Source organism: Notolepis coatsorum (assembly GCF_963971535.1).
Source record: "Notolepis coatsorum genome assembly, chromosome: 13".
Classification (NCBI taxonomy): Eukaryota; Metazoa; Chordata; class Actinopteri; order Aulopiformes; family Paralepididae; genus Notolepis; species Notolepis coatsorum.
Genome location: NC_140177.1, coordinates 68,759,204 through 68,785,700, shown reverse-complemented (window position 1 = coordinate 68,785,700; position 26,497 = coordinate 68,759,204). Strand labels below are relative to the sequence as shown.

The window sequence follows — 26,497 nt, the reverse complement described above, 5'->3', positions numbered from 1 at the left end:
CGTTAACGGTACTGCTATCAGTAGTCTAGGAGCGGATTAGCTACGAAGCTAACAGTGTACCATCCATCTGCGACGCAACGGTGGCAGCAACAGTGGACACTGAGTAATGTTAACGTTATGACGAGTTCATACTACACTACACGTATGAACTCGACATAAGGTTAACGTTACTCCGTTTAAATGAAGTGTTTAATTAGCAGCAATCTGTTGTTGAAAATGTATTATCGTTAAACCGGAAATGGAAATGCGAGGACAGGAAGTCGTCATCAATCGTTGTAGTCTTTTAGTCTTAACAGTCTGGAATTAATGTATGCATTCAAAAGTGCTGAATAAATGTTTTATGGGCCCATAATAGTGATTATTAATATTATTTAAGTTAAGTTTAGCCATAATCATGTCTTTTGCCATAATCAGGTAGCTAAAAAAATATATATATATTTATATTAATCATTTTCGGCCTTTCGGCATTCGGTTTTCGGCCAACTGTTTCCTATTTTCGGTATCGGTTTCGGCCAAGAATTTCCCATTCGGTGCATCCCTAGCCTACGCCCCCAGAGTCTAAATCTGCAGCTCCTGGCTCTAACTGAGACCTGGATAACCCCCAATAACTCATCAACACCTGCAGCATTATCTACAAACTATAACTTCACTCACACACCTCGACCCTCCAGACGGGGTGGAGGCACTGGCCTCATGACATCTCCTTCATGGGCTACAAACCTAACGCAACTCCCAGAACTGTCACTCTCCTCCCTCGAATATCATGCAGTATCTGTCTCTAATCCTTTCAATATCACCATTGTTACACTCTATCGCCCTCCAGGTCCCCTCGATCACTTCACAGATGAGCTGGACATGCTTCTAAGCTCCTTACCGGAAGATGGTACCCTGCTCCTTCTATTGGGCGACTTCAACCTGCCTGACTCATCTCAGTCGGTCCCAGTGGTCTCCCTCCTACAACAATTTGACCTGACTCCCACTGCCATGCCTCCCACCCACAAAGCAGGCAACTCCTTGGATCTCATATTTTCCCGTAACTCCAGCATCATTAACACCACGGTAACTCCTCTACATGTATCTGACCATTCCTTCATATCCTTCTCACTAACTCTCATGCTTAACCGAAAGGTCTTCACCCCAACTCAAACCGTCTCACTCAGACGCAACCTGCCCTCCCTATCCCCCTCCACCCTCTCGTCTGACATAATATCCGCTCTACCTTTGAGTGACACCTTCTCTGCTCTCCCCACAGAGATGGCAACCTCCACCCTCCTCTCAGCCCTTGCAACCTTCTTCGACAAGCTCTGTCCCCTCATTGAGAAACCTGCCCGCCGTTCCCCACCCAGTCCATGGCTGACGGATGCAGTGAGAGAACAAAGACAGGTCCTGAGAGCGGCTGAGAGGAAGTATAGAAAGTCACGCCTCACTGCTGACATCGACACATATCACAACCTCTTGTTAACATTCTCCAAAACCATTACTAATGCCAAAGCTTCTTTCTTTCACCATAGGATCGAGGCCTCTGCCAAGAATCTTCGCAAACTGCATGCTACCATGTCCTCCCTCATCACTCCCTCCCCACCCCCTCCTCCCTCATCTTTTTCTGCCTAAGACTTTGCGATCTTCTTTGAGGAAAAAGTGGAGAACATCCGCAGCTCCTTCTCCCAACCCCCACCCATTCCAAACGCTGAATCGAGAACCTCATCCTTCACTCTGTCATCTTTCTCTCCCATTACAGAAGCCGAGACCCTGACACTGGTAACGTCGAACCGTCCGACTACATGCCAGCTGGACCAGCTACCCTCCCCACTCCTCCAGACCATAGCACCGGACATCCTCCCATTCCTAACTGCAACCATCAACTCCTCACTCAACTCGGGGGTGGTCCCCACCTCCCTAAAACAAGCCAGAGTCACGCCCCTCATAAAAAAACCAACCCTGAACCCCACCGTCATAGCCAACTATCGTCCTGTCTCTCTTCTCTCCTTCCTTTCTAAAACACTTGAACGTGCTGTATCCAACCAACTTACTGCTTATCTCTTACAGAATGACCTCCTAGACCCCAATCAGTCTGGCTTCCGGACTGGCCACTCCACAGAAACGGCCCTCATTGCGGTCACAGAGGCACTTCACTTAGCAAAAGCGAAAGGCCTCTCCTCTGTCCTGATTCTCCTAGATCTATCTGCAGCCTTCGACACAGTCAACCATCAGATCCTCCTCGCGGCCCTCGCAGGAATGGGAGTGGCTGGATCTGCGCTGACATGGCTGACATCATACCTCAACGACCGCTCCTACCAAGTGTCATGGAGAGGGACTCTGTCGGCCACCCGCCCCCTGCGGACGGGTGTCCCCCAGGGCTCGGTCCTAGGACCCCTTCTCTTCTCCCTCTACACTAAATCACTGGGTAACATTATCACGTCTCATGGCTTCTCATATCATTGTTATGCCGATGATACTCAACTCTTCCTCGCCTTCCCGCCCTCAGATATCCACATCTCTGAGCGGATCTCGGCCTGTCTGTCCGACATCTCCGCCTGGATGACGACCAACCACCTCAAACTGAACCTAAGCAAAACAGAATTGCTCCACCTGCCGGCCAAATCCTCCCCCCTGACCGACCTCTCCATCACAGTCGAGAATGCAGCTGTGACCGCGTCGCCGACCGCCAAGAACCTTGGTGTTGTCCTCGACGACCAGTTGAACTTTTCTGCTCACATCGCAGCGACAACCAGAACCTGCAGATTCCTCCTGAGCAACGTCAGAAGGATCCGCCCCTTCCTGACAAAAGAAGCCACCCAACTCCTCGTCCAATCAACAGTCATCTCCCGCCTCGACTACTGCAACGCACTGCTAGCTGGCCTCCCGGCCACTGCCACCAAGCCTCTTCAACTCATTCAAAACGCAGCGGCCCGCCTGATCTCAAACCTACCGAAGTCGGCCCATGTCACCCCACTTCTTAGGGACCTGCACTGGCTCCCCATTGCTGCACGTATCCGCTTCAAGGCCCTCGACCTAGCATACCGTGCGGCAAAGGGAACCGCTCCCGCCTACCTCCGGTCAATGGTCTCTAACTACACACCCTCAAGACCCCTACGCTCTGCATCTTCTGGCCGCCTCAGACCTACTCCTATCCAAGCTCCCGGAGGGTCATCAAAGAGAAGCTGCCTATTCTCAGTCCTTGCCCCACAATGGTGGAATGAATTACCCATCCCAGTTAGGACAGCCGAATCCCGTCCAATCTTTCGCCGTCGACTAAAGACGCACTTCTTCAACCATTATCTGAAATGATTAAAAAAAATTAAAAATAAAAAAAATCTAACCCTGACTAACCTTACTGTCATGCACTTGTCCTAATAAACTAACCTACACTGTAACACGCAACACTTTGATGAACATTGTTACTCAGCTGATAGAGTTGTACCCTTCTTGCTGTCTTGTCGCACAGAACTTGTAAGTCGCTTTGGATAAAAGCGTCAGCTAAATGACTAAATGTAAATGTAAACTTGATCATGTATATTTATTAGAACATTTAATTACAGCACTATGTTATCAATACACATTTATAAAACGAGGCATATTTAGCCAAAATATGTTGCCAGAACATAAAATAAATAAAGTTTTTTTTACTTGCCAATGCACTGGCACAGTCACCTACCCACGACCCCACTTTGGGTCGCGACCCATAGTTTGAGAACCGCTGATCTATACTTTCATAGTAAATCCCCTCTGGGATATTGACGGACCCCAGTCCGCACATGTATCCAAACACAGGGCGGCTTGGAGAAACGGAAACGTACGGTGGTTTGAACGAGAGCGCGGTCAGAGCTTCGCAAACCACAGTCCCACAAAAGACGAACCGTCGGCCCATGAAGGGAAAGTTGTGTGTTTATTTACTGACTCATATTAAAAACAGACGTCATATATATCCGTTTATCAGCCTTCTGCCCTGTTCTAATTCTGATAAGACACAGTGATATAATGTGCCACTATTAGGTCACTACGCGGGTGAGTGTGTGTTTGTGTATAGGTGTGCGTGCGCATGCGTTTTTATGTGCGTGGCCTACGTTTGTGTTTACGTACGTGCACAGGCATGTTTGTGTGTGTGTGTGACTGTGTGTGTGTGTCTGTCCCTCAGTTCCCACAGCCAGACATGACTGACCTCATCTTGGGTTTATACTGTGTACACACACACACACACACACACACACACACACACACACACACACACACACACACACACACACACACACACACACACAGACACACACAGAGTCACAGACACATGCACGCGCACACACACACACACACACACACACACACACACAATGTGCCATCTGATGAGGACAATAACATGTGTCTCCCAGAACATACAGACAAAGAGAGGAAGACAGTCAGTAAACTGTGTTTGTCAGAGAGGGACATTTAGTACAGTATGCAAATGTGTGCGTGTTTGCATGTGTGTGTGCGTGCGTACAACAGTGTGTGCTTGTGTGTGTTTGTAGTTACAGAAATCTGGCTTGGTGTGTTTAGCTGTGTTTTTTTTGTAATTATTATCATTATTATTTTTTTTTTTATCCACTTTTTCTCCCATTTTCTATATTTTCTCCCATCCCAATTTCGTATCATCCAATTCAACCCTCCCCTGTCACTAACGCTGTTTCTTGCCTCCCACAAGCCGGCTGCAGTGTGGACTAAGTCATACATAGCACAAGTCCCCTCCGGTACTTGAGGTAACAGCAGTCGCATCTTTTCACCTGCGCAGCTCGATCTCTCAGTGGCGAGGAGTAACGCGTGGGAGGCTCACGCTGCCCCCGACACTTCCTGATTCCACTGCGCAGGCGCACCAACCGACCTGTAGGAGTCGCTGTCCACAACGCCCGATCCCCACCCATCAGTTTCCCACCCCCTAATACGGCCAATGTGTATTAGTACGGACGACCAGCTAAACTGAAAGCTAATGTGGAGCGCTGGGCTCGAACAGCCGAGCCCAGCGTCTCCAGATTTCGTGGCGAGCGCCTTGCCCACTACGCCACGTAGCCGCCCTTATTATCATTATTTTTTATATATAAATTTTTACACACATTAACGTGAATCTGATTCCATATGAAAACACATCTTACTGTACATGCTATGCTACATGAGAGATTGTGAGCGAATGAGTGAGTGAAAACTCTAAAAACACACTTATTCAATCAATATCTGAAATTAAAGAGTAAGGAAACGAGAAAAAAACATTGTTCATAGAGTTGTACCCTTCCTGCTGACCTGTCGTACAGAACTTGTCAGTCACTTTGGACAAAAGCCTCAGCTAAATTTAAAATGTAAATGGATAGATGAGTGAGTGTGTGTTTGTGTCTGTGCATGCATACACACACACACACACACACACACACACACACACACACACACATTCCACATTGTGTTCTAATTGGGTGGGAGTGACTGTCATTTCCTGTCTGAGCCTCATTTCCTCTGTTCCTCTGAGGCCAGGTCAAATCTATAGAGCAGTCAGTCTCTCCCTTTTGATTCATGGCCTACATCCTTCTTGCTTCCCTTTCAAAGCATATTTGGGGGAATATGTATTATTATTAGTATAATTTATTTTATTTATTATAAGTATTTATTTATTTGATCAGAACATGTGTGCAGTGGACTGAGGAAGACGAGAGAGGAAGGTGGGGATGGCACGTGGGAAAGGTCATGAACTGGACTCGAACCCGTGACATCGGCACCGGTACATGGCGCCCTGAGCGTGACGCCCCCTCTCTTTTGTCAAATTGATTTCATGGCATCTCTGCTTTTATTAGATGGAGGACGATGGACTGGAGAGTGATAAGAGAAGGAAACATGCTATTCAAACTCAGTCGGGAGGGAACATCGCAAGAATGCGCTGTGTGTGTATTACCTGCTGAGCCCGTAGCATACCCCACATATCAGGGGCAAGGTTCCTTAAAGGAACACACCGACTAGTTTTGAGGTCAGGTCAGGTCTCTCTAGTACCAAAAGAGGGGGAATCTTGTCTTTATCTTCCCCAAAGAGTGTTTGCAAGAGTGATACAAAGCTAGTCTGGGAAGAGAGTGTGTTTCTTGCCTCAAAAACAGAGGGGAAGAGAAATTAAGAGAGGAATAGAAGAAGAAGAAGAAGAAGGAGAAGGAGAAGGAGAAGGAGAAGGGATGGGTAGAGGATGAGAGGAATCAAGGCATGACTTAGAGAAGATTTTGACTCCGGGCTGCGAGAGTTGATGAGGAGGAAACCCTTCTCCGCCTAAAGAGGTTTTCCTTAAAGGGTCTTTAAAAACACATGCGAGCCGCTGCAGCTCCCCAGCTCTGGGCTGATATAAAACAGATCGCTGGACTGTATACACCATCTGCCTTTTGTATTTATTTATTTTGTTGCAGTTTATTGCGATGTTTCCTTTTGTATCGCATCGTACTTTGTATTTTATTTCAGAGAAACAATCTATTTTGGAATGTGCGGTGACGTCAAAAGTAATGTCTTTTTTCCCCCTCCCCACACCTCTCTCCCTCCTCGTCTTCTCACACTCCCTCCCCATAAATCCCTCAATCTTCCCTCCCCTCCGACCCCCCCCCTCCTTCTCTCCCCATCTCTCCCCTCCAGTGACTTGTCCATGCAGTGGGGCCAGCTGTCCAGACCTTACTCCTCCACCGACCGCAGTAGTTCCCTGGGCTCCATGGAGAGCTTGGACCAGACCGCCCCTGCCGCTCCGCCGTACTCTGATTCCCACAATTCACCGGTCGACCCCGTCTTCAACAACAAGAGGGACTCGGCCTACAGCTCCTTCTCGGCCAGCTCCAACGCGTCCGACTACGCCGCGGTGCTGCTGAGGCCCGGCGAGGCCTGCTCCGTGGACAACTTGCTCCACACTTGCAAAGGCTACGCCGACCCATCGGCCCGGGGGAGCGCGCCGGGGGGCGAGGCCCGCAACGAAGGCCGGGCGCCGGCGCTCAAGTGCCGGTCTCTGACCCGGCCGAAAGCGAGGCCGGTCGGGGTGAGGGAAAGGCCCGCCTCGTGCTGTTACGAGGAGGAGATGAGGGGAGGAGAGACGGAGAGAGGGGGTGATGAAGAGAGAGGTGTGGAGAGAATGAATCCCCCACAGCCTCCGACGAGGAAGGACAGTTTCAGGGCCACTCGGAGCCGCCAGGGGGACGCGGACAAACGCTGTCTCTCGGCTCCCGTCGGAATCCCCGACCGGTCCCGTTACCACGACGGCGAGGACAGCGGCGACTCCCCCCTGAACCGTGAACCAGGCATACGTAACGGCTATCCCCCTGAGCCAACGGAAATGAGAGATAGGAATGGGAACCTCAAAGAGGACTCCGTAGAATCTTATTATAACATCCGGACCAAAAGATATGGACTAAGAAATCTTAGTAGTGGTAGCTCTAATAAAGACTATGATCCAGGGAGCATCCCAGACCACCACCTCCCTGCCCCAGCGAGGTCCTCCCCTCTCCCCGTTACCCCTTCCATCCCTAGCCCCCTACCTCCAGTCTCTCCCATGGAGAACCAGGGGGAGTCTCAGCTCACTAACCCAGAGGATAAGCACTCATCGTCGGGTGTACACTGCCACAGTGCCCCTGATAAGCTCCTGGCCGTGCAGCTCCAGACTCTGCAGTTTAATGGTGATAGTGTTAGCTCTTCACTGGAGCCCTCGGATCCTTCAAACCCCTCAGACCCATCCATGTCTCCCTGTAGCAGCCAGTGGTCTCCCTCCTCACTCCAGCCCACGAGGGAGGAACTCGGCGGGGACCTAGGAGGTCACAGGGCTTCCCACAGCCACCTCCAGGCCCCACAGAACAAATGGGGAGGCAGCTGCTGCTCGACCCCAGGATCGGTGTTCACGGATGGGGATGGTGAAGTTGGAGATCTGGGTGAGATCACTAGTGGCTCCCTCTCCCCTATCCAGCACCACCACCCCTGGGGCCGGTCGGCAAGTGTACCAGGGGACCCCGCTGGATGTTCGGGGAGCTCTGACGGGGTACTGGAGAGAGATTTTGCGCCTCTCAGCGCCGCTGCCAGTGTGGACAGTCTACTGGAAGAACAGGGAGGAGGAGGAAAGGTAGATGATGAAGGAGAGGTGCCAACGAAGAAGACGCACTCTAGGAACCATCGTCGGAACCGCCGTCGCAGTGAGCGGTTCGCCACCAACCTCCGGAATGAGATCCAGAGGAAGAAGGCCCAGCTTCAGAAGAGCCGGGGTCCAGGAGGGCTGCTCTGTAGTGGGGAAACTGTTCAGGAAGAAGAGGGTCTGGAGCTCCACGAGGAGGCGGGAGAGGCTCACCAGTATGCCCAGCAAATGAGCACCAAAATTGGATACCTCCCACCGGTCAGCCCCCTGGAGGCTCCCAACCCTGGAAGTCACGGACGATTTTCTTCCACCTCCTCTTCGAACACCAACCTCAACCAGCTACCAACCACAGCACCAGTTGAGAAATCTCATAACACACACGAGTCCAAACATGAAGGTTTACCGACCCAAATGGAGTCCAAACTCCCCTCTCAGGACCAGAACCATGAGCTATCGGACCCGGGCTCACCTAGTTTTGGTGTCGGTATCCGGGTCATAGAGGAGCCGGCGCCTGCCGGCAAAGCCCGACGCTGGCGTTGGACCCCAGAACACAAACTCCAACCAGAGCCCGAACCAGAGCAGCGGTTTGCAGCCAGGGGTGAAAGGTCATTAGGGGTCACGTCGACGGGGTCGCGGCACGGGGTGTGCTCCTTCACCTCGGCATCTTCCTCGACTCGTTCTTCTTCCACCTCTCGGACGGAGGAGTCCGACATCCTGCCCTTCGCAGACAGAATGAAGTTCTTTGAGGAGACCAGCAGGAGCGTGTCCGTGTCCAATCTCTCCGGGCTGACGAGCCGGAAGCAGAGGAGACCGCCTCACCTCGCCGCCGCAGATATCCAGGCTGGCCAGCTCGGTCAGAGCCAAGCCCAGAGGAGGTACTCCTACCAAGGGGGACTCCCTGAGGAAAATGCCCTGCTTCCCAACACCGTGGAGGGCCGGAGGCAGTCGGACAGTAGCGGCAAGGAAAGGGAGAGGGAAAGAGAAAGAGAGAGGGAGGAAAGGGCTATGGAACGGCAGAGGGAGGAGAAGGCGAGAGAGAGGGAGAGGCAAAGGGAGATAGAAAGAGAGGAGAGGGAAAGAGAGCGGGAGAAGCAAAGGGAGAGGCAAAGGGACATGGAAAGAGAGGAGAGGGAAAGAGAGAGGCAGTTGGAATCTGAGAGGGCTCGGCTGAGGGAGATGGAGAAGGAGAGGGAGAGAGAGGAGAGGATGAGAGAGTGGGAGAGGGAGAGAGAGCGAGAACTTGAGCTGGAGAGAGAGAGGGAAAGAGAGAGGGAGCTTGAGCGGGAAAGAGAGAGGGAGCTTGAGCGGGAAAGAGAGACGGAGCTTGAGCGGGAAAGAGAGACGGAGAGGGCCAGAGAGAAGGAACGGCTGGAGCTCGAACGACGGAGAGAGATGGAGCTCGAGAGAGAAAGAGAGAGGGAGAGAGAGAAAGAAAACGAGAGACAGGATCAACTCACCTCAGCTCAGGACTACTACAGCAACTCAGGCCTTGAAGCCAGAAACCAAGACTTCCAACATAGGGACAACTTGCACAATCCCCAGTCCCAGACCCAGGGTCTCTCCCACAGCCAAGCCCAAAACCAGGCCCCTCGGTCAGCCTTCTATCCCGTCAACACCCCATGTCAGCCCCAGGAGAACCAGCAACCTCTACACCAGGGATACGCACCAAGGACCTACACACCTACAGAGGTAAGAATAATACACTTATACACACTTGTATGTGCTCCGGCAACACACTCCCATTAATAAGGCTCATAAATAAGTATAAATAAATAAATTAAATAAATAATAATAAATAATTGCCTGGTTAGTTCTCAGTAGGGATTGGTTTGCCTGGGATTTGTCCTGCATCTCGGTTTTGTCAGATTTATGGACTAAAGGAAGAGATGAAGGCTCAGATGAAGGGCTGAGTTCTGGACGTGGACGTGAAGTGAATCGACCATGATAGGTCAGTCCTGTTTGGACCCGAAGCTGCCAGAACCTGTTGAGAACGAGCCAGAACCTCCTCTAGTGCCAGTACCTCACCATGTCAGACAGTACCTCACCATGTCAGACAGTACCTCACCATGTCAGACAGTACCTCACCATGTCAGACAGTACCTCACCATGTCAGACAGTACCTCACCATGTCAGACAGTACATCACCATGTCAGACAGTACCTCACCATGTCAAACAGTACATCACCATGTCCACTGTTATTGTCTCCCACGTTTAGCGTTTTTATATTTAGATTTTTACATGTACATTTGGTTTTACATGTACATTTGGTTTTACATGTACATTTGGTTTTACATGTACAGCATACTGGTGGCTTTACATTACCCAAAGTTTTACATGGGATGAGCGAGTTCCATGAACTCCACGAAACTGTATTATTTTAGAAATGCATGTCACCATCAATAACTTCTGAAACGTTTCCTTTTTTTGAAAATACAATGCTCCCAAACAGCGGTGATGGGAAAATGGCATTTTATAATACATAAAACCTCTAAGAGTCTCCTTTTTAGAGTTTTGTGTAATTAGTTCTGAGCTGAATTGGATGTTCTTTCCCACATAACCACTTAATTTGCGAGTTGCTGCCGCTGAAGGAATTCCAAGTGCATCGCAAGCACAAGTCGTATACGTGGTAAAAATGTCCCTGTCGGAACCAAATGACCCAAGTCCTCAGTGCCGAGTGACCATTGGCTGGTCCCTCAGCCAATGGCAAGCAATGTCTCACCATCAGAGTGTAATTTACCTATATCAAGCCCCGCCCTCTTTTCTTCCACTGTTCCACTTTTCATCCTCCAATCACAAGCGTTGCTTCGGTTTTATCCAAGGGAGGCAATGCAACGGTTGTAATTGGAGGATCAGGAAAAGAGGATGGAGCTTGATATAGGTCAAGTATCATGAGGTTTGCACAACATTTTGGATTCGTTGCCAAAATAACCGCTCGAAATTTTTACGCGACCGTCCCAAATCGTATTTAAAACAAAAATCACAAATGCAGTTATTTGACCACTTTTAAAATGTCCCCCCCCCCCCCCCCCCCGCAAAGTGGCCTCTTGATCCAGTACCGAGTGGTACAAAATGGGCCGGTTTGCGATTGAACTGTGGTTGGAATGTAGAAGTGTCTTTTCAGGACGCAGCGTGGATGCTCATCCTCTGCCTGGGACAGGGTCCAAGGCTCCCATTCAACTGGGGGTGAACGGTACTGTGACTACAGCGGACCTTCACATCCACAATAATAACAGTGTTACGTTACATCTCTACCCCAAATTTCACTTGAGGTTCTCGGCGGGGGGGGGGGGGGGGGGGGGGGGGCAGATTCCTTCGATAGGACGACCCCCACCTCTTCTTCTGAACTTTTGGAACTCCGATGAACCTCTCGTCCACTCAGCCCCCCCCCCGACATTGAGCTGAACCAAATTGCCATTTGTTAGGAATGGTCTGTGTCTTAAACAGAGCCCTGGCTCTAGCCGTGGCTCTTCTGCTGGCTTCACGCAGGGTCCTGTGTGGGGGATGGGATCCATTTCAAATGAAAGGTTTTTGGTTTGATGCCCGCAGTGATAACCCCTGCATTGGATCCTTGTTTTATATCTACCGCCGAAGATGTCCAAGTTGCTTTAATGGTAACAGATGTTGTGGAAATACTGTAGGGCTAGCGATAAGGTATTCTACACACATACACATGCATATATATATATATACACACACACACACACACACACACAAAATACGTATGTTGAAGTTGGCTCTGATTGAAGTCCTGCAGAGAAATAGGCAGTGGAATACTGATGATACGAAGAATAGATATGCTCAACCTGACCTAGACCTTACATAGGGAGAGTGTGTGTGGGTGTGTGTGTGTGTGTGCGCGCGCGTGTGTGTCTTGGACATCGGAAGGAAACGTAATATGAAAATATGGAAATATTAAAAGGCTATTATTGTTATTATTCACGGTCTGTCACTCAGCCCGGTCCCTTCTGAGAGCTCCAGCTGAGTTTCAGGAGAATTTAGGAAATAGTTGTAAATGGTTATTGGCACCAGGATTGGACCCCAGGGCTGGTGTGTCATGGAGACATGGTTTTAAAAGACCTCTGTGTTTTTGTCTCCATCATCATTTTTCAAGTCTTTCTTTCTTTTTTTTCTCTTTACCCTTTTTTTTTTTTTTTTTAGATTTTGAACACAAACCTAAAGCCTGAACTAGAGTTGCAGAACTAAAAGGATGTCCATCAGATTTCAATATGATCTAAAAAATTTAATAAAAAAAAATGTAAAGAGATCAATGTGACCGACATTAGCTAAAACAGGCGAGACCTGACACACTAGCACCATTCATACAGCGAACAGCGATCATTAGGTTTCTGTTATCTTATCTTATCTTGGCCTATATGCCATCATGGCCCTGAATGGACAGCGCATACTTTCTGACTCATGACCTTAAGAGTGTCACCATGACTGAAGAGGCTCATCTCAAGATTAGCTCCCTTCCTCTAAGATAAGGTTCCTCAGCTGGTGTTTTGTGACTCACGTGAGACGACAAACCGGCGTGCCCCGTTCCCCCCCCCAATACATAACCATTTGTTGAGCCACCGTAAGATACTGTACTTAACGCACACAGGCCGGGGTATTCTTTTGGACCGGTAACACGAGTGCAATGAGGTCGTCCGACATTCCTTTGGTGGAATAATAAGCGTAGCGAATGTGTTCTACAGACGTATCCTGTATTGCGGCCGTAATGAACCAGAGCCTTATGTGAACGCGTAGAACTAGAGGACACAACGTTTTTATAAATACGGCTTTGTGTCCGTGTCTTTCAGTTATACAGCCGTCTTGCTGTCTCCCGAGGACATTCCTTAGTGGGAATCTCACATATCAATCAATCAAACCTTTATTTATTCTCGAAAAGACAATTGAGGTCACCTTCATTTTCAATGTCGTCGAGACTTTACAGACGTTTCAATGCATAACTTTTTACAATATATTAATAATAAATATGAATAACTAACTATATAGCACTTTTCACGCAGAGTACCCCACAGCAATTAGTATAAAATGAACATAGACATCAAATCAGCACACAATTGACAGAATAAAAAAGAATGCATAAATTGCAGAAATAAGAATAGGTATACAAGACAATAAAGGTAGGGCAAGGTAAATGTGCAGACATAAGAATAGGCATGAAATAAGTACAATAGTACAATGTTGCTCGAAGGCATGTGAACTCCCCCGGAACAGCCAGTGCCCCAAATACGCCACAAAATTATATTCTTTTTACATTGCATCGTTTTTATTTTTATTATATCATGTACAGTCTGGATACTGAGCAACATGTGTTCCGCAGATATATTTTGCCCATATAACTACCAGCCATTGTCTCTGCTGCACTCCATCATTTTGATCGTTTTGTTTTCATTCCACCCATTATATATTTCAGTATGTATTTCTGCAAAAAAAGGGAGGTAGGGACCGCACTCTGAATATCGTTGTTTTTTATTTTCAAAGGACACAAAACGTTTTCAGCCATCCGGCCTTCATCACTGATGAAGGCCGGATGGCTGAAAACGTTTTGTGTCCTTTGAAAATAAAAAACAACGATATTCAGAGTGCGGTCCCTACCTCCCTTTTTTTGCATAATTAATATTGGACTACGCACCTGTCTGAGCGCAGTGGTTACCCTTTTCTACCACAGTATGTATTTCTGTACATAATATGTATGTATGAGCGCTTCTGCTGGAGGATTAATAACCTTGGAAAATGTCTTCCACAGACCCATCCTTCTCATATACCCAAATTTGTATCTCACCTCTTCAATTTGATTATTTTACATTCACTCAACGCAGTCTTTAAATTTTTTTTTTTGCATTACACATATATACGTATTTCACTATGTATGTATGATGACTGACTTAGTGTGTGTGTGTGTAACAAGCTTGTCTGGCATTCCATCGGTGGAATTAACCCGCTGAATGTGTTCCACAGACGTATCCCGCCCGGCAACAGGAAACTGCCCAGCTCGACAGGAAGTACAGCCTGACCGAGAGGTGAGCCACTTCCTGTCTGTGTGTTCTGTGCGAAGCGCTCACACACCCAGATGGACACGTGCACACACACACACGTGCACGCGCACACACACACACACGTGCACACACACACACACTCACTCTATAAAAGGCTTTTACAACAAGTTACAACGATTGTTCCCTTTCAAACGTGTTACATTTAAGCCTGATTACTCTGTATCCATCCACCCTACTGTCTCTCAACTCTCTCAGCTTCACACATGCATTGCGGATATGACAAACGCATGCCATCTCCTTCATACTTTCTCCCATCGCTTCCTGATTCCCACCTAATTCGTCCTCTGGAGTCCAGGTGGGGTGGTTTAGACCCTGCAGTAATTGTCTTGGAGACGGGGAGGGTACTCAATCATACCCTGGCCATGAATCAAGTATAACAAGGTCTAAGTGTGTGGAACAATAATCATCCGTGGTTATGAGACGACCATGTAATGATATGTGCTTGAGTAGGTGGTGGTGGATTCCTATTATGTGTTGCTATAGTGGAGAAATGGAGGTATGTGCGTGGGGAGCCAGGGGGGACTCCTCCAGCTCATATTTTGACCAGAGACGGTAACAGTTCAGTGGGCCTGGAATGCAACAAGCCCCTTTTTCAATCCACTCTCTCCTCTCTTGATCTGTCTTTATGTTTGTATGTTGCTGCTCTCTTTGTCTATAGTCTTTAGTCTTTGAGCATATTCTGTATTGTATATACTCATTCAGCACCCGATTCTCCTCTTTTTCACACTCTGAGAAATACATCTACCTTGCGTATGCCTCACCACTTCCCTGCCTCTCTCTCTTTCCATCGAAGGGACTATCCGAGGTGGAGGCGGGACCCCTCGAGGCCCCCTGAGAGCTCCGATCAGCAGTCCCACCCGGTTCGATGGGGCCCCCCCAGGCAGAGCGACGGCGGCGGCGACGACCCCCGCGGGTCTCCGCTCGCGCCCCCGCCAGCTCCCCTCTCGCTCCGCGGCCGCGCCATGTCGGAGAACGACCTCCGCTTCGTCGGCGGCCACCGCTGGTCGCCGTCGCTCTCCGTGGGGAGCGGCCAGCCGCTGAGCGAGCTGGAGGAAGGGGGAGGAGGCGGCGGAGAGGCGGGCAGTGTCGTTTCGGCCGCCAGGAAGAAGACCCCGCCTCCCCCGAGGCCGCCGCCCCCGAAGTGGGAGCAGTTCCACCGCAGGAGGGCGTCTCACCACAACCTCTTCGCCTCGCCTCCTCTCTTCTCCCACGGTTCCTCCTCTGCCCCTCCGCCCGACCGCTCTGTCCCTCTGTCTCTCGCCCCGGCAGAGGAGCGCCGACCCTCTCGCGCTCCATACACCTCCTCCCCTCCGGCTGAGACGTCCAGACAGAGGTCCTACAGTCTCCCACCGCGGAGACAGGAGGTGTCGGAGGGCTGTCGGCACTGCAGCTGTGGCCAGACTCAACCCCCTTCCGCCTACGGCCCACCGTCCAATCGAAATCACCCCCCCCAGGTTCAGGAACACCCCTTTGCCTGCGCCGCCCCGTCCAATCGGAATCAACCCCAGGTTCAGGAACGCCCCTTTTCTCACGCTACGCTCAATCAGAACCGGGCTCAAATTCAGGACCCTTCCTTTACCGCTGCCCCGCCGAGTCCTATGCTCTCCAGGCGGTCATTCCGTCCGGTTGCTCCGCCCCATAGAGAGAGGGATGGTGTCTCCAGGAGTGGATATGGAGCGCAGCAGGAGAGAGTGGATATGCTGCCTCCACTACCACCACCATCATCTACAACAACAACAACAACAACAACAGAAGATTGCTCAACCAGGTGAGATAGGCACAATGCAGAGTTCAAATATAGAGTTCAAATACTTGCACAGGTTCAACTTTAAAGGTACTATATAGATGACATTCAGCCACTAGATGTCGCACTAGAGCACCAGCGTGTCATTTATCCAAGCAGGTGCATTCCACGTGGGGAAATGGGGGGATAGGGAAGGGATACGTGCATGCAACATGTAAACAACAACGTTCATTTTGGACCAGCCGAAAAAAAATTATGATTTTCTTTTTTTATTCCGCACCAATACTTTTATTCCGCACCTTTCTAAAAGCTCTGTGGATGTTTAAAAAAAAAAAAAAAAAAAAGAAATAATACATAAAATGTTATCTATAGCACATTTAAACAAATGATAAATAAAAAAAAGCATAGATACATGATTTACATTATGTTACAACTAGGTTCTGTAATTGATTTCATGACATTCAGTTATTGTCTGAATGATCACTTTCCATGAATATTTTGTATCTTGTTGTGCTTTTTACCTTTGTGACTTAATAACAGTTCTATCCTCACTGTACAGGTTGTCGGAGGTGAAACCGTACAAACACCCGCAGAGTCGCAGAGCGGCGGCCGACTGGGAGAGAACACCGGCTCCCGGACTGCCTGTCATCGAGAACGGGGCATTATCTCCCGAATCCTACTTCGCCGTGAGCTACGAGCAACAGCAGCAGCTCCTGAACACTAGAGGGTTCCAGAGCTTTTCGAAGAACACCGGCGTAGAACCCCACAGGGGTCTAGAATCGGAACCGGATTCAGAACCGACCCTCAGCCCCAGCCCCGCCCACAGCCTGGAGGCGGAGCTGGACATCCCCATGGAAACGGACATCGACGACTTCCAGGAAGAGGAGGGACTTCCCCTCGAGGGCGACCCAATCGGCGGCGAGCTGCGGTGTTTCGCCCTGCCGGTCACGGTGCTGGAGACTGACATCGACATCCTACCCGATTCGGAGACCTCCCCGTCGGGCAGGATGAGAGTGGAGAGCGGGTCCCTGGAGGAGGAGCTGGAGGTCGGGGAGAGGACCGGAGAGGGGATCACCCTGGATGAGCTCTTCCCACAGAGCAGTGAGGGCGAGTCGGGCACCGAGAGCTGGAGAGGGGCCTACCGCACCATGGAGGACAACTCCAATAGCTTGGATAGGTAAGAGGGAGAGGAGGAGAGTTTGTAGTGGTAGTGTGTGTGCATGTGCGTGTGTGTGTGTCTGTGTCCATGCATTAATCACACAGGCCATTTGATGTGTACAAGACAGAAGTGTTCTGGCCACTAAGCTCATTACTTCTCTCCCACATCCTCTACAGACGGTTTTCTCCTTCTCTCTCTCACTCTACCAGCTTCCTCTCCGCCTCTCTAAGTTATCTTTCTTTCTTTCTTTCTTTCCAGCTATTGTTCTTTTTAGGTGTGTGTGTGTGTGTGTGTGTGTGTGTCTCTCTGTGTGTGTGTGTCTCTGTGTGTGTGTGTGTGTGTGTGTCTGTGTGAGATACGCCACTTCACAATATATATCATACCAGTATATTTTAGTATCCCTCCAGGCCGTGGCTTGTCTATTTTCGGTGCAGGCTGGGTCATAACATTCCTCCCTGGCCAGAACTTGAATGGATGTTAATGGAAAAGTTATGGAGATGGCAGACAGCTGGACCCATTGGGCACATGTTCAAAGGCCTGGATTTCCTTGGTTCATTCCTTGTATGTGTGTGTCTCCATTGAACATCTGGAATATTTGAATCGTATAGTGTATAATTGGTGAAATCTAAAAGTAATCTTTTAAACTGCATGTGTGAACGCGCTGATTTAACCCCTAATTCTCTCTCCTCTCCTCTCCTCCACCCCGCTCTCCCTCCATCCCTCCATCCAGGCGCTCTGGTGCCAGCTCCAGCTGTTCCTCCTACTACAGCACGTCAGCAGCTAAGGCCCAGCTACTGTCTCAGATGAAGGACTTATCTGACAGCCGAGAGAGGGACGACGATGACGAACTGTCTTATAAGGTAACACACACACACACACACACACACACACACACACACACACACACACACACACACACACACACACACACACACACACACACACACACACACATTATCAAGAGCTTTGGGATAATAATTTTAATTTATCTTTTTACTACATTTCTACTACTGTATCTTCCACAAAGAAATGTATATTTTATAGGGATGTTCGATATTGGCTTTTTTACCGATATACCGATATTGTCCATCTCTTAATTTCCGATACCGATACCAATATATGCAGGGTTTTCCCCTAAAAAAAACTGAATAATTTCAGGTAATTAACATTACATATCTCTTGTCGTGGAATTAACACAACATTATGCAAACTTAACATACTTAAAAATAACTATTTGTTCTTACTTGCTTGCCCGGGTAAATAAAAGTTAAATAAATGTAAAATGTACCAACCATTTCCGATATTACATTTTAATGCCAATATCGGTAGGCCGATAATATCGGACATCCCTAATATTTTATATATATGTTTTGAGTTTATGGCTACCAAATGTCTCAATAATGGAACATTTATTCTCGACAAAGCAAGAATGACACACGGACACTTGGTGTTCGCTACAGCACTCATAATAACATGTAAAAAACTCTTGATATGGTCCGTTACCTTATTTCCTTTCAGAAGAGTGTTAAGTGTTTTTTCCTCTCCTCTGCAGAAACAGCTGATGGAGAGCCTGCGTAAGAAGCTGGGCGTGCTCCGAGAGGCTCAGCGGGGCCTGCAGGACGACATCAGAGCCAACACACAGCTGGGGGAGGAGGTGGGGATCCTTTGTTGCACTGTTTTGCACTATTGTGCATTTAATTACACGAGGAACACAAAGGAGGCCAGGAAAATAGTCCGAAGTAAATCTTCCTCACGCCACAAGAGCGACAGGAACCAACTGCAACAAGCCAGATGTTTGAACAGATAAATACTCTTGCACCTGCATTTGTTCGTAAACATGTATACTTTGGTCTTTATTCTCTCTCTCCCAGTATCTCACTATCTCTCTCTCTCTTTCTACCCACCTCTCTCTCTCTCTTTTCCTTCCCCTATTTCCTGCATTCTCCCACTCCCCTGCATTCCTCAGTGACGGGTGTTTAGTGTTTGAAGAGGGGAGTCGGTCAGTTCTGTCCGACTGTCTTTAACTAATTTCCTCTCTCTCTCTCTCTCTCTCTCTATCCCTCCCCCCCCCCTCTCTCTCTCTCCCGCCCTCTCTCTCTCTCTCATCACTGTTGCATTGCCATAACGTCTCTTCCTCTGCGTGCCCAGGTGGAGAGCATGGTGCTGGCCGTGTGCAAGCCCAACGAGGTGGACAAGTTCCGCATGTTCATCGGGGACCTGGACAAGGTGGTCAGTCTGCTGCTCTCTCTGTCCGGGAGACTGTTGAGGGCGGAGAGCTCCCTGGACACACTGGACCCAGACACGGCGCACCACGAGAGGGTGAGGGGAGAGGGAGGGAGGGTGAGGGGGTGATGGAGGGAGGAGCGGATATGGAAGGGAGGTGGAGGGAGGAGAGGATATGGACGGGAGGTAGAGGCAGGAGAGGATATGGAAGGGAGGTGGATGGATCAGAGGATATGGAAGGGAGGGGTGGAGGGAGGAGAGGATATTGGAGGGAGGGATAGAGGGAGGAAAGGATATGGAAGGGAGGTGGAGGGATGAGAGGATATGGAAGGCGGGGTGGAGGGAGGAGAGGATATTGGAGGGAGGGATAGAGGGAGGGAGGAGAGGATATGGAATGGAGGGATAAAGGGAGGAAGCGCTGGGAGGAACAGAGGAGGCAAGTTGATCATGTCTGGCAGGTGACAGAAAGTTAAAAGAAAGAATGAACAGAAGACACACAGAAATAAAACACTGTTTAAACATAATTTGAAATCCATTTTTTCCTTTTCCCTCTCTTCCCTGATCTTTCTCTCTGTCCTCTAGCTCCCTCTGCTGGAGAAGAAGCGGCAGCTCATGCGGCAGCTGTCCGAAGCGCAGGACCTGAAGGACCACGTCGACCGGCGGGAGCAAGCAGTGGGTCGGGTCCTGGCTCGCTGCCTCTCCCCCGAGCATCACAGAGACTACAGGTGAATAAGAGAGGTCCATACTGTAGCTGTGTGCAGTGCTGTAGGTCCTGGCTCGCTGCCTCTCCCAGAGCATCACAGAGACTACAGGTGAATAAGAGAGGTCCATACTGTAGCTGTGTGCAGTGCTGTAGGTCCTGGCTCGCTGCCTCTCCCAGAGCATCACAGAGACTACAGGTGAATAAGAGAGGTCCATACTGTAGCTGTGTGCAGTGCTGTAGGTCCTGGCTCGCTGCCTCTCCCAGAGCATCACAGAGACTACAGGTGAATAAGAGAGGTAGCCGTGTGCAGTGTTGTAGTCGAGTCACTAAATCCCGAGTCCAAGTCGAGTCCCCAGTGTTCGAGTCCAAGTCGAGTCACCAAAGAAGAGCCCGAGTCGAGTCCCCATTAACCTAGTCCGAGTCCAAATCATCAAGGTTGAGTCCATTCCACAGATGTCTGTTGAAGTTTGAGGTTGTCCCAGTCTTCTCTTCAATCGTTTGTTTGGCCCTTTGTCTGTCTCCTGAGCAGTGAGCAGAGTCTACTGGAAAATAACTAGGGTTTATGACAGTGCTGTATAATGCAGTGGGATTAAAGTTTGACTGGAGAGAGTAGTAGTCTAAAAGCAGGATATTTACCTGTTTCTTCTTGCATAAGAACCAGGTAAATAGCAGGCTATTTATGTTACAGCAGAGGTGGGTTCAGATTCAGATTCAGATTCAGACAACTTTATTGATCCCGCGTGGGGCAATTCATATTTGCAGCTTCACCAACAAGCAACAAAGACAAACAAACAACAAAACATCTCAACGACAGCACGGCAAATAAAAAGAGAAACACTCCATGTGATACACAATCCAGCAGTAAAAGTAAAAGTAAAAACAGACAACCAAGTGCAAAAGGCTACTTAAAATGACTACAGTCTGAGTTTAAAAGTCTGATAGCCGAGGGGACAAAAGATTTGGCGTAGCGGTTGGTCCTACTTGGTGGGACGTCATAACGGCGGCCAGAAGACAACAGTGAAAACCGCTGAGACAGAGCATGGAGGAGTTGATTAATGATGCTCGTCCCCTTCTTGACCACCTGGTCCGTCCAGAGAGAACATAGGTCTCTCTGTTTTGGAGCACACCTTCACTATGTACTGTAGGCTGTTCCTATCTTTAATGGACAGGCCACTGAACCAGCAGATAAAAGAAAAAGTTAGGAGGCTTTCAATAAAATAACTATAAAAAGTGCTCAGGATCTTCGCACTAACATTAAAAGAGTTCAGCTTTCTCAGCAGGTAGATCCTCTGCTGACCTTTTTTAACAATAGACTCTGTATTTAGGTTGAACTTCAGTTTACAGTCAAACACAGTTCCCACTACTAGAGAAAATGTGAAATAAACACCAGATTTTCCATCCAAAAACACAAACTACACTGAAGTAGACGCATCTCCCAACAACAACAACAACAACAACAACAACAACAACAACAACAACCTAGATTTGTGAAATGACTCGCCAAAGGAAGCATCTTGTGTTAAAGGTGCTGTAAGTGGTATTTCTTTATTCAAATAAGTGGTCTACATGTTAAAATAGTAGCTCTATATTCCAACAGCCAACACTGATATAGATTTCATTTTCTGGTAAGTAACATGGGTCTCCCAGTCCCTCCTGCTCTGCAGTAAACAGAAAATAAATGTTCTGGTATCCCGTTCCCACTTCATCCAATCAGGAGAGAGAACTCCATACTTCAAAAATGGTCTGACAAAAATAACAAATAAAAACTAGTTTTTGGGCAAATGTGTCAAGTAAAATAATCTGCCAGTGCAGTTAGCACATTTGGCTTGGCAGGATTTCTTGAAAAGGGTAAAAAAAATCTATTCTTCTCTCTTCTGATTGGATAAAGTGGGAACAGGATACCAAGGCCCTCATTTATCAATGGTGCGTACGCACAGATATGTGCGTAACCCGTGCGTACGATCATTTCTAAGCAAAGTGTGGGACTTATCAATTTGAACGTGTGCTTGACTTTGTGCATATATTTACGCACAGCTCCGACCGTGCGTACCTGGCGTCCGGTGGTATAATATTATTATTGCAATGCGGAAATAAGCTTCCGTGCATTAGTTTCAACACTGGCGTGTTCTGTGTATGACCCGTAATTCATTATAGTTCATTGTAAAATAGCGACAGTAGTGTAATTATTGTCAAACCCTATAAATATAGCATTTGGAATAAGTCTTTCTTTCCGAATGAATGCAGCATGGTTTTATATATAGGGTTATTGGAATAAATGGGGTGCACTGACTGCGCTCGCGGGGAACTGTTTTCAGAGATAGCAGATAGGAATGAATGAATGAATGAGGGGCAGTCTAATTGCAGAGAGAAAATAAAAAATATGAACTAGAGTCCGCTATACCCGAGACACCTTCATTTGTACCACAATTGTACTGCATTCAAGTCCTCTCCACCCTCGGGCCTTGGCCACCGGCACGGTCCATCGTGATATTGGAGATGGATCGAGCAATAGACTGTTACTGTACCACCCATGTAGCTGTCAAAGCTCCATCACAAATGCAGTTATGTGAATAGAAAGGTTCTTGTATATGCTCTCGTATTATTGTTTATATAGGCTACCTAATACCGACATCAAAATAGATTGTATGCCTCTACAAATCATATGCAGGTAGAACATTTACGGAGAACTTTAATCCCTGGGTATTAATCGAACGAAACGAAGAAAAAGCAGTCATTCCAGCATGGTTATTAACACTTTCAGTGCCGGCCATTAACATGGTAAGCATGGTTAAATGCCACCACCCACTTCAATAATAGCGTTGTGAACGCATAATCTCTGTCTTAAATTATGGCTATGTGTCTAATCTGCCTGTCGTTTATCAATGACTTGTTTGCAGTCAACATTGTCGAAACGGATTGTTTTTTAATCAGTTCATTTCCGTTTTATAGCATTTTGAAAAGCCCTCGTTTTCAAGGAAAATATATAGATTCCGTGATAAACGGCATTTACTGGCATTTACTATCACGCACGTGTGATAAATCCCGATTTTTCTGTACGTACACACATTCTAAATTTTGAACGAAAATGGAACACTTTCTAAGAATTGTTGATAAATGAGGGCCCAAAATCGGGATTTATCACACGTGCGTACACGGGTCCTAAGCACACTCTGTGTTGATAAATACCATTTGTTCTACGCTCCGCGCTCGTGCACGATTTTAAGTATTTGCATATAGAACCGCCCGTAATTAACCATATGCGGTATTGAAACACCCCCATGAATTGTAGAAAAGTGGACTAAACCGAGCGAACGCGTGGGAGAAATACGTGGCAGGCTGACAGACGTGTACACTGTACGGTGATGTCGGATATGATATCTATTAACTTAAAGACCATTGCTGCCTGGGCAGCGCAAACACTAATAAATACCATTAACCACTGTTTGGCGTTGGTGTCATTAATAATAACCATGCTGGAATATGAATGCCCTTTTTCGTTTCGTTCTTTTTTTCTTCTTTTTTTTTCTTCTTTTTTTAAACATGACATAAAATTAGATACACAAGCATTAACAGTAAATATCCACAATAAGTCACAGGATTATACATTCCATTTGATTCAATATAAATGTAGTTTACGAGATATATACCTAATACTTGCAATCCAATCCAATACATACATATGCTCTTACTCGCTCTTCTTCCCCCCCCCAGGACCCCCCCTTGGATGATCCATCCATTTTCATTTGTTTTTAACCAGGAATTACAATTCATATGCTAGCCTTTATTCTCTCCACCACTTCTAACCAGATTGCAATGCTGGTTTCACTGACACCTAAAATTCGTGCTGTAGATATCTCTAGATAAATCACATCGAGATAAGTAAGAACCCATACCTTCCGGCACATTTTATCCGGTTGAATCCATCTTGATGCTATCAGCTTTTTAGCAGCTGTGAGACCGGACAAAACTAGTCTCTTTAGCTGTATAGGGGCTGCAAACTGAAAAACTATCTTAACAGGTGGGCAATCCCAATACATATGCATAAATGTACCATCATCACCGAGCGAACGCGTGGGAGAAATACGCAGCAGGCTGACAGACATGTACACGGTACGGTGATGTCGGATATGATATCTAACTTAAAGACCATTGCTGCCTGGGCAGCGCAAACACTAATAAAGACCATTAACCACTGTTTGGCGTTGGTGTCATTAATAATAACCATGCTGGAATATGAATGCCCTTTTTCGTTTTGTTCTTTTAAAGTTCGATTACCCAGGGATTAAAGTTCTCCGTCAATTTGATTCCAAATGGCGACGGATTTTCCGTACATTTTCTACCTGCATGGTGTAATATGATTTGTAGAGGCATACAATCTATTTTGATGTTGGTATTGGGTCTAGCCTATATAAATTATATATGCATAGCCTACATTATGCAACAGTAATTTGCACATAACGCAGCATGGCACAGACATGTCACACGGAGCCCCGCGAAGCCTGCATACAGTAAACGAACTTGATTGTTAACAGGGAACAAAATAAGTACCAGCCAACCGCCAATGGCTGGTAAAAAATCTGCCTGGCTGGTCGTTTTTAAAATCTACCAGCCAAATGGCTGGTAAGTCAAAAAGTTAAGTTTGTTCCCTGAGAGCAGAGCTACACAGCAGTGCGCCTATTTTGCGAGCCGAAATAAGTCTGTGGTTTTTTCTTCTTCTCACAACGGGTTAAATGCATCTAACATGCATTGCATCGTCGCCATTCCTTTATACCCATATCGCCCGAAATGAACGTTATGTTAGCGTAAGCTAACAAGCTAATCCTGATCAGCGGCAGAGCCATAGAGAACAGCAGACAGTGTGGACTGGGGAAAGGGAAATGGGGGGGGGGGCACTCTCCCTTTCTCTGTGTGTGTGCGTGCGTTTGGAAAGACGATGAAGTCACTAGTCAGGACTCAGGAGAGGAGTATATTGTAGTAAACTGAGGATTACTGAGGATGCACAGATAATGTTGATATTCAAATATAAAAAGGTTTCGAGAGGAGTGGAAGTTTGAAGACAGACTAGACTACAATATGATGCGGGCGTGGTGAGTTGAAACAGTGTGTGTGTCCCCGACCCCACTTCTATGTTTCAATAAATTATTTGCATTTAAAACTATTAACGCTGACTCATTCCTTCAGTCCACTCAAAATTATGCTAATATTCCTTATGTTGTTTATGATATTAATTGAAAATAGCATATGAGAGTATTATATAGTAATAATAACACATGGCGATATACGAAAAAGCTATTTTTAATTTTTGGCTGGTAAAAAAATCTGCCTGGCTGGTAGTTTTTAAAATCTACCAGCCAAATGGCTGGTAAGTCAAAAAGTTAATTTTGTTCCCTGATTGTTAATATAACTGTTGTCCTTGTATCTTTACACTTATGAAAACATTTAATAATATTTATAGGCTATAGGCCCTCGTTTGGCCATAATAGCCTATTCTCAAATGGCTAAATCTCCTCGCTGACGGACTCATGTATAGCCTATATATCATATCATATTCCTATATGCCTCCAAGGAATCGTGGGGCTCGGAAAAGAAAGGGAACCCCTGCTATAATGTTATAGGCTATTTTATTTACAGTAGTCTATTTATGATTTGTTTCCATAGCCGGTCTCAGTTATGCTGTGGCTGAGATGGGTCGGGATTAATGAAGCTGATAGGACTAGACTGCTTCTCGGCTATACGAATTAAAGCCACGATTGAAAATAATGTACTTCCTTCTTGACAATAGCATATACTATAACAATAATACGACAGCATACAAGAACAATGAATCTCACTGCCATGTAGCCTACGGTATAGCCTGCCTATGTGATCAATACAAACGCAAACTTGAATTCCATCATCATATTTATATGTTGTGTCTGTCCACTATGTTTGTTACTTTGTTATTCCCCCCCCCCTATGTAAAGCGACCTTGGGTCTCTTGAAAGGCACTATATAAAATGAAGCTATTATTATTATTATTATTATTATTATTATTATTATTATTATTATTATTATTATTATTATTATTATTATTATTATTATTAATAATTATTATTATTATTATTATTATTATTATTATTATTATTATTATTATTATTATTATTATTATTATTATTATTATTATCACGTCTGTGCGGGAGCTCACAAATAAACTGTGTTAGTCTCAGTGAAGTTTCAACGGAGCTCATCTATTCTAACCAACAAATTGAAGTAGAAAGCATTTCGTTGTGACCAATCTTATTTGGAAACATGACACACAAAATAATAGTATTTCGCTTTTTATTTTAAACAATATTTAATAGCGTTTGGAGGTGGGTGTTCTGCGTCTGCCCACCCGTGCCAAACAAGCAGGCCAACCTCTTGTTTGCACGTGAGCCTGTTATAATTACACTACTGTCGCTATTTTACAATTAATTATAATGAATTACGGGTCATACAGAACACGCCAGTGTTGAAACTAATGCACGGAAGCTT

General features: G+C 46.9%; 1 protein-coding gene across 3 annotated transcripts in view; it reads left to right on the top strand.

The window, feature by feature from the left end:
• The window catches only part of shroom4 (shroom family member 4), a 159,403-nt gene that overhangs the window by 130,258 nt on the left and 2,648 nt on the right, over positions 1-26,497 (top strand). For 2 of the 3 annotated variants that reach the window (XM_084327494.1, XM_084327496.1), the window contains 8 exons: positions 6,619-9,778; positions 14,058-14,119; positions 14,949-15,923; positions 16,459-17,076; positions 17,789-17,918; positions 18,611-18,712; positions 19,207-19,377; positions 19,864-20,006. In XM_084327494.1, the coding sequence (XP_084183620.1) occupies positions 6,619-9,778; positions 14,058-14,119; positions 14,949-15,923; positions 16,459-17,076; positions 17,789-17,918; positions 18,611-18,712; positions 19,207-19,377; positions 19,864-20,006 (5,361 nt within the window). The remainder of the gene's footprint in view (positions 1-6,618; positions 9,779-14,057; positions 14,120-14,948; positions 15,924-16,458; positions 17,077-17,788; positions 17,919-18,610; positions 18,713-19,206; positions 19,378-19,863; positions 20,007-26,497) is intronic. The other variant, XM_084327495.1, reaches the window with a different exon arrangement.